The 9,383-nt window shown below is 34.5% G+C and overlaps 2 protein-coding genes across 7 annotated transcripts in view; one reads left to right on the top strand and one right to left on the bottom strand.

Moving 5' to 3' along the window:
- Positions 1 to 9,383, bottom strand: part of LOC110019913 (putative uncharacterized protein DDB_G0277003) — a 98,298-nt gene that overhangs the window by 2,902 nt on the left and 86,013 nt on the right. The gene's annotated exons all lie outside the window — the stretch shown is intronic.
- On the top strand, positions 764 to 1,625 carry LOC110019914 (germin-like protein 9-3). The gene has a single exon (XM_020717788.1). It carries the CDS (start codon positions 786 to 788, stop codon positions 1,416 to 1,418), a length of 633 nt encoding a protein of 210 aa, XP_020573447.1. The 5' UTR covers positions 764 to 785; the 3' UTR covers positions 1,419 to 1,625.

Raw genomic sequence — 9,383 nt, 5'->3', positions numbered from 1 at the left:
ATGTGCCACAAGCCGTGGTCTGTTGGTTGGCGGGAGTCACTGTAAGTCCCCTCAGGTCACGGGTTCGATCCCAAGTGACGCCGAGTTCTCGAATATTTAGGCACATGATGCGGACTCTCATCATGGAGCCTAGCGCACGTGAAATCGGTATTTGGGACTGCCAAATACCAATTTCTTTTTTTTTTTAAATTAAATAAAAAAATAAAAAAAATAAAGCTATATATATATATATTATTTAAATTTTTAGTATTTGAATTAGATGTAATGACTTCAATTTTATCATAATTATGTTCGGATTTTAAATTATAAATCTCACTTTTATAAATAAAGATATGGCACTTTTTTTACAACAAACTGTTTAAATTGAAATTATTCCACTTAACCTATCAATTTAACAATTGAGAATTTTTCAATGATTTGAATCAATAATTTTAAAATAAATGAATTAGAATGTAGTTTGAAAAAGTTTTATTCCATCATCATCAGCTTCATTCAAAACAATAAATCACCTCAACAATGAACTCGGCAGTTTTAACAAGTCAAATCTGAGCCCACTACTCTATTCTCCAACAAAACTCCACATAGATAATGTCAATAATGCTAAAAAAATAGACACAGGTTAAAAAGCAAAGGACTCTCATGCCAGCTGCCATGCACTCATTTTATAAAATTCATTGAAGCTTCCGTCCATTCAACAAAATGCAACACTCTCAAAAGCTATATATTCCAACACTTCCGCACAAAGCAAAAAACTCAACCCCCATCCTTACTAAAATAATTAAACAATGTCTTCCAACGCTTCCCTATTGCTTATTACAGTTGTTGCACTTATCCTTTCAGCTCATGCTGCCGATCCTGATATCACCTCTGACTTTATTGTTCCTCCAGGGACCACATTAAATGCTGACTTCTTTACCTTTAGAGGATTTAGAGGATCCCTTATGGGTAAACCAAGGGAAGGTTCCTTCCTTGTAACAAAGGCAAGTAAAGTGGAATTCCCAGCCCTTGATGGACAAAGTGTGTCACTAGCTGTTCTTCAATTTCCACCCAGGGGTTTGAATCCACCACACACACACCCACGTTCTGCAGAGCTCTTAATGGTTTTACAGGGAACATTAAAGGTGGGGTTTGTTGATTCTAACAATAAGCTCTATACTCAACTTTTATACAAAGGCGACGTATTTGTTTTCCCAAAGGGACTTGTTCACTTCCAAGCTAACGTGGACCTCACATATCCTGCTGTTGCCATATCAGCTTTTGGTAGTGCCAATGCTGGAACCGTTTCTTTACCCAAGACACTTTTTGGTAGCGGTATCTACCAATGGTTTGGTAGCGGTATCCACCAATGGATTTTGGCACAGTCCTTTAAAACTGATGTTGGGACCACTAAAAAGCTTGTTGCTGCCAATAGTGCCTGATTAATTCGCCCTTTCAATCTACACTTCATTCAGTTTGCACAATCTTAAATAATTGCATGTGATATACATATGCACATGTAAGATATTTAAGTACTTTCAAATATTATTGGAGGTGAAATTGTTGATGCTTCTATCAATAATGTTGTTATTGTAAGTTTGCTCTTTAAAATAATGATGCCTTAAATAATGAAATAAAGTGTTTAGTTCTTCCGCCCATGTTTCTTGTGCATTTGATGCTCAACGGTCTGCTTTAGCTGAAAATAGTACGAAAAGTATTATTTCCGTGCACAAACTCAACAAGATATCACTTTATTTGGAAAAAAGAAATGGTTCAACTGAAACACTTTCTAGATCTCAAATTTTTGAAAGCAAGGACCAATCCTTTCTATAATTTCAAAAGTATTGATGTACCTGGTACTCAACTTGCTTCTTGACAAAATCTGGCTGTAACATTCATTGGCCTAACTTTTAAAAATACAAAATCACCAATTTCAAATTTTATTGCTTTGTGCTTTGAATCATAATATTTCTGTTGTCGATCTTGAGCAGCTTTCAATCTTATCTCTGATCAACCAAATTTTTTCTATGACTTTATCAACTAACTTAGGACTTAATATTTGACATTCACCAACTTCAACCCAACTTAACGGAGTTCTCAATTTTTTACAAAGTGTTTCATAAGAAGGCATTTTGATACTGGATTAATAGGTATTATTCTAGGCTAACTCGATCATCAGAATGTGCACTACCTAACTACCTCTAAAGTCAAAGACAGTCTCAAAAAATATTCTAATACTTGAACTGTTCTTTCTGATTGTTTTCAGTTTGTAGATGAAATATTGTGCTAAGGTGCAAATGTGTACCCAAGCCTTGTTAAATGTCTTTCCACAACTTAAAGTTGAATCTGCCTTTCAGTCAAAAATGATAACTTCTGGATTTCTGTGCAATCGAATAATTTTTTTTACATATAATCTGATTAACTTTTCAGCTAAATATACATGTCTTATTGGCAGAAAATTCGTTGACTTTGTTAGCCTATGAATAATGACCCAAATATTGCGAGGACATGGCATGGATCGAGAAAATCTCATAATAAAATCCATAACAAATTCTTTTCATTTCCATTCAAGTATAGACAATGATTGCAGCGATCTGCTGGGTCGCTAATGCTCAACTTTTAAAATTTGACAAGCCTGACATTTAAACACCATATAGTCAACAATATCCTTCTTTATACTTGGCCACCAAAAGATCAATTTTGAATATTTGTACATTTTAGTAATGTCAGATGAATTGTGTAACCTAAAAGACTCACAAGAGAAACTTGTTTCTGATAACACCGCTTTCATCAATAGTCATATATGACCTCTTTACTAATTGTAATTGTTTCAAGAGTTTCAGATATTCACTGTTAACTTTTTGGGTTACTTTAATTCTACCAAAGTTGGGTGAACCATTAACTGATGTGAATATCACATAACACCTGACCTTCTGACTTCCAACTGCAAGATCAATTTCTTTAATAATTTCCAACTCTTGAGTAATAATCCAACTTGCACTACAGGTGAATTTACATCTCAAAGCATCGGCAACTACATTTGCTTGGCTAAGACAATATTGTATATCCATATCATAGTCCATTAGAAGCTCTAGTTACATTTTTTGCCCCAAATTCATCTCTTTTGTGTGAAAATGTATTTCAGACTCTGATGATCAGTGAATATCTCACATTTCAAGTCATACAAATAATGTGGCTGAATTTTGGGAGCAAAGAATACAACTAATGCCAGATCATGTGTCAGATAATTTCACTCATGCGGCTTCAATTGTCCAGATGCAGAGGCTATTACATTTTCTTTTTTGCATTAAACACAACCCAAGCCTCGTGACAATGAGTCACTATAAATTTGGAACTCTTATGTACCTGATGGAATAGTTAGTACTGCAACAATGGTTAAATATTTCTTTAGTTCTTGAAAACTGTGTTCACATTCTGCACACTACTTAAATTTAACATCTTTTCTCATCAGCTTGGACAACGACATAGATATATGTGAAAATCTTTTAAAGAACCTACTGTAATATCCGACCAATCCAAGAAAATTGCGTCCCCCCATAACATTCTTTGGAACCGGCCATTCCACAATTGCTTTCATCTTTCGAGAATCCATTGAAATTCCTTGTCCATTGATAATATGTCCTAGACATGCAATGTTTCACAACCAGAATTTGCATTTCAAAAACTTTGCATATAGTTGATTCAGCCTCAGCATTCACAATACTATCTTTGATTATTCAGCATAATCATCAAGGATTCATAATGACCATACCTGGCCCCAAAAATGTCTTAGTTGTCGAATCTGATCTATATGATACCCAGATCTCAGATCAATCCAATAAAATATAGCAGCGCCCTTTGACTAATCAAATGGATCATCGATCATTTCTTACTGGAGGACTCCAAGATGAATTGTTTGGCCTGATAAAACTCTTTTATATCAGTTCCTGCAATTGACATTTGAATTCCTGCAATTCCTTCAAAGCCATTCTATAAGGAGATGTTAAAGTTAAACATGCCCCCTGCTGCACGTCAATGCTAAATTCAACTTCTTGCTCTAATGGTAGCCCTGAAAATTCTTAAAGAAAAACATTAGAAAATTCTGAACCTAGGAAGTTCTTTAATTCATGCACATCTTTATTTAGCACTTCTAATTTGACTAGAATACCAATTCATTATTTCTCAAATACTTTTTAATCCTCACTGCAATGATCAAAGAGGATCGTGCATTTTGATCACATAAGAAATAGAACGACATTTCACCATGTAAGTTGAGTTTCACTCGCCTTTTTCCACCATCCAATCGTAGCAAAATTCTTCACTAACCAGTCCATTCTCAATATGATATCAAAAGTCTCAATTGATATTATACTTAATTATGCTTACAATTTCTTATCATGAATGTTAATATGCACGATACCTTTTCTATTTAAAAAAAAACAAGTTCTGGAGCATAATAACACATAAGACGGGAGTAAAATATATAATATCAATTGATAAACTAGTAGCACACCCATTAAAAATTAAAAATTGTGATGCACCTGAATTAAAGAACAATGACATGCTGATCTCGAATTAAAAGCGTAATTGTAACCATTTCTTCACATTCCTTAGCTTCCTGAGGGATAATTGCAAAAAACTCTAGCTATCACTGGTTACTTATTTTTGCGCTATGAACTTTCACTATTTGTTTGCTTTCTAAAAAATTGAGTTTTGTTGGACTAACTGCATTCCAAAAATTCTTCTGGTTGTCCATATCTTTGAAATGTCGGTGGTCTACTGTCCCTTTTCTTTTTCTACCGACAGTTCTCTGACTGTCCACATCTATAGCACTTTCATGAACTCATCAAACACATGCTAAAATGTTTTTTTCACATTTCTCACAAACCGGTCTTTCTGACTAAGGTTTCTGATTTAATTTTCTTGCTTTGAAAATTTTCAACTGTGCTAAAATATTCTCTTGTTTGAGGTTGTCGCCGTTGACTAGAAAAGTTCAGCCCTTTTTCAATTCGTCTAGCTCGTTCAATAGCACCGAAAAATCATTGATTTCAAATGACGCAAATGTCAACATCAACTAAAAATCTGAGCCTGCATAGAAGTGATATTTTCCTCTTAGGTACTGACAAAATGAGGTGCATATCTGGAAAGAAAACTAAATTTGTCTCATATTGCATGATTGATCTGGACTCTTGAGTGACGTTGAAAAATTTGTCTTGCAGTGCTAATCTAGTTGAAGAAGAAATAAACTAATCATTGAAGATTTTAATAAAATCATCACACTGAATCTGTAAAAGAGGAGTAAGATAAAATTTCACTATATGTTGAATCTGCCACCACCTCTCAGCCTCGCCTTCCAACATTGAAGTGTCTAATGCCACTCTCTTGTTTTTCAAACAAATTATGATATCCAAAATCTTTTCGATCTTTAATAGCCAATTTTCACTAACTATAGAGTCACTGACATCCTTGATTGTAGGTGGCTTGAATGTTTGAAAGATCTTCAAATGTCGATCAACTCTGATATTATGTTCAAGTCTGGGTTTTGTCTTGGAGAATCTTTCAATAACAATCATTTTATCAACCACTTACAATATCAATTGAAGAATCCTCCGTATCTCAGTGTCTCTAGTCTCCTCATTTGCCATTTTCTGATTATTATTTCCATTCAAAACTTTTTAGCTTGTGCTTCTTGCTTTGCAATTGGCATAAGAGAGTGGCCCTCAGTAAATTATGATTCATCTCTAGGCATATTCATTTGTATTAGCGCAATTTATTCTTTAAATGCAATTTATCATATAATCATTATGTCGCGAAAACATGATAGCTTAAATAAGTCATATGGGTTACTTACCCCAGATCCATCAACTTCCAGCTCTGTATAAATCAATTTATATTTGATCTCATTCTTCTTTTAAATTTAATACACTTTTATCATTATTTTCATCCAATATGTTATCTATGATACAACTTTCTATCACACCCCAATTGACCCCTCTTTAAAGTCAATAGTGGTGCAACATAGATAGACGATTCGGTCAAACTAAATTTTCCTTGACACTCAACCTAACTTGTAGAATCAGAACCCAATGGGTGATGAATAAGTCTAACTAAATCATCACAAACATATATGATACATTTCTTTTTATAATTCAATCACATTCACATATACTAAGCGTGAAAAATCATATCACCAAAACTTATATATCTATACAAAAATGTTAAATTCAACATAATAAAAAAACATACCCAAAAGTCTGTAAAAGCTCTCAAAACTATGATATACAAAAATTGTACACGTCACACCTAGTTACTCGCCTGATGCTCCTTACCCCTTTCTAAAAGTCAACAACATATAATGAGCTACAACAAACTCACTAAAATAATGAACGTTAAAATAAGATTTATTGACAAAATAAATAATATACATGTTCATATGTATCTCATGTATATGTCTACAACACATCATAACATATTATATAATCACATAAAATAAGAAAGAAAAGACACGCAATACAGTGAATCATGACGTGTAAAATATGTATTTCATCCAATTATGTATAATCATAAGTATTCATAAGAGTCATTAATCTAACCATAGAAATGTCACTTACAATTATATAGATCTCAACTAATTTCATGTCATGTCATGAGTCGTCACCCAGCCCAAAGGGCTGCATCAACTATTGATAAATGTTTGACCCCTCACAACATAGTAGGTATCCATAGCCCCTTAGTACCAACGGTTCCTTTCCATCCCAGTCTAAAACCAACAATTCCAATAATTTCATCTTTGACTGAATGCTAAGAGTTGGAAATCTCATTATTCTCTATCATCTTGTAAATATTCATGTAATAGCCTATGTATATCATTATTTGTGATATGTCTTAAATCATAATTCCTTTAACAAACATTCATTATAGACATTTCATATAAAACATGCATGAATAATAGTAAAAGAAAACATGTAAATAATGATTTCATAAATATAGTTATCAGATTCAAAACATAGTAAAATTATATGTATCGTAAGGGGCAAATCAAGTTTAAATTCATACATACTATGCAGGTATTCATTCACAATCTGCAAAAAATTCTAGATAAAATTGTGTCAAACACATAATCACATGAAAACGAATAGAGAATTATTTTTTTTAAGTTAGCACATAATTATTTTAACTGACTGATGAGTAGCCCTATGACGAGTTTCCTCACGCTCGCCTCAAGCTTACCACCTAATATAAACAATATAAAATTTGTAAATCTCTTGGGATATTTACAAATTATTACCCCACGCCTTAATTTAACCCACACATAAACATATGCATCAATATTTACCTTGAATGGGTTGTCATGCATGAATTCTCCCCACAAAATTCTTCAAATCATCCCCCCCACCCCCAAAATCTGAATTTCAAAATATTTTATTCCTCTATCCTAAATCTAAATTTCTATTATATTAATATCTTTCCTTAATTGAATTTCTGATTACTTTTTCTTATTTTAAAACTTGCTTGAATTGAGTCCTAGTCCGCATTAAAGAAAAGTGGTGTTATGCTCAAAGTTAGAGAACCTTTCGCTGAGTTTGTTTTCAAATTTTTTGTGTAGAGCCTTTTTCTCTTTTGTGGGATGTACCTGAGAAGATGGTGATGCTCTGACTATATCCTACTCCGAGGTCGTGAAGTATCTCCTCTTTTCACCTAAACCTTCTTCTCAACTCTCCTTAGTCACTGCCGCCGCTCCTGCCCTCTTCCCAGCAACTGCCGGCTGCTGACCTGCCTCCAACCGCTCCCAGCAGCCTCCTGGCCAGCCCACCTGGTGTCGTTCTCCATCTCCTGGACATCCAACAGTCCCTCCAGCTCCTCCCAGCAGTCACAATACCTCTTCCCAGCATTTTCTGGGCCGGCCTTCCTCATCCAACTGTTTCTCCCTAACTCCTGCACCCAAACAGCTGCAGCCCAGCTTCTTCCTCCCTCCAACCTACTGCCAACCTTCTCCCAGCAAGGTTGTAGCTCTCCATACCCCTCCATTCCAGATTTCCTGCTCATCCAGTTTGTTGGTGTCTTCCTTGTTGTATTGAGTGTTTGCTTTTATCACGTATCGTTGCTTTGGGTAGTTGTTCTCCTTTCTTTAAGTCTCCATTATAACCTCATTTAGATTCGTCAATAATATTTGTATTTTAGAGTAGTGGTTTGGGTCAACTCTGGTACCACGATTTTTCCCCGGAACCAAGTATTTCCTCCTGCAACTCCCTACGAGGCGTGCGACAACTATTGTTAGCGTATGTGCTATAGAAACAGATTGCAGAACCCCCAGGCTTGCGGAACCAAATGGACATGAAGGAAGTGCGACACTTTTAACTCAAATCCACTGAATCCCAACCCTAAATTTCATTCCACCCTAAGAATAACGTGAATAAATCGGTGAGAGCAGTAATGGAAATTATGAATTTAGGTTTAATTAATTTAATTAGATCAATATCCTATAATGTTCATATCTCTCATTGTAGTCATAATTAATATAGTGTTATACAACAAATTTATCGATTCAACGATGAAGAATTTTATAAAATTGATTAGGTTGAATTTCGAGGGAAACGAAAATTGAGGCACATTTTAAAATTCCCAAAATTTCACATGCTTTAACAAAATTGGGTATTATAGGACCGACCCAGCATCCACCCCGAGAGCAAGTCTATAAGGTAGAAGTTAAGGCAATAAGACAGCATCTGAGTAAGCAAGGATATGTGGATAAAATTGGAATCCAATCTATCTATAAAGTGAGTGGCTATTGATGGTTTTCATAGTGAAGAAAAACAAAATGGTAGAAAAGATCTGTACCAGATATGTCCAACAGATAATTATCCTTTCCAAGCATTTGATTTATTGATTTAATTTAACGGTCAAGTAAAACTGCCTCAACTTTCTTGATGCTTTTTCTAGCTTCCATTAGATTATAATGTATCCAAAAGATGAGGAGAAAATCAACTACATAATATGCAACGAGATTGCTGGTTAATAAGCAATGTCATTTGTACTAAAAAATACAAGAGGCATCAATCAAAAGACTATAGATAGCGCTTTTTGGATATAGAATGGAAGAAATAAAAAGTTTTGCATTAATATTTTGCTTAAAGGATTGCGGGTGATATATTCTTGGTATAAAAATGATTCCAGGAATGTGAAGAGAATGGATGAAGATCTTAGCTGGAAGATTAATGAAACAAGCTTAATATTGATCATGGTTGTAGCAAGCTAAATAAGTATGCCCTGAGGTCTAACAATCGTCAAAGGCATAAACTGATCCAACACATCTCCTCAAAGACACTAAACCCAATCACAGTTATCGACCTTGTGAAATTATAAGAATAAGTTTCGTTGGCTCCACCCCACCCGCCGATAGGGCTGTC

Source organism: Phalaenopsis equestris, unplaced genomic scaffold (genome assembly GCF_001263595.1).
Source record: "Phalaenopsis equestris unplaced genomic scaffold, ASM126359v1 Scaffold000088, whole genome shotgun sequence".
NCBI classification, from domain to species: domain Eukaryota; kingdom Viridiplantae; phylum Streptophyta; class Magnoliopsida; order Asparagales; family Orchidaceae; genus Phalaenopsis; species Phalaenopsis equestris.
Note: the sequence above shows the minus strand (reverse complement) of the source record. Positions and strands in the feature narration are given on the sequence as shown.

Coding starts and splice junctions, on each gene's coding strand:
- LOC110019914 (XM_020717788.1), top strand. CDS start 786: ATGTCTTCCAACGCTTCCCTATTGCTTATTACAGTTGTTGCACTTATC.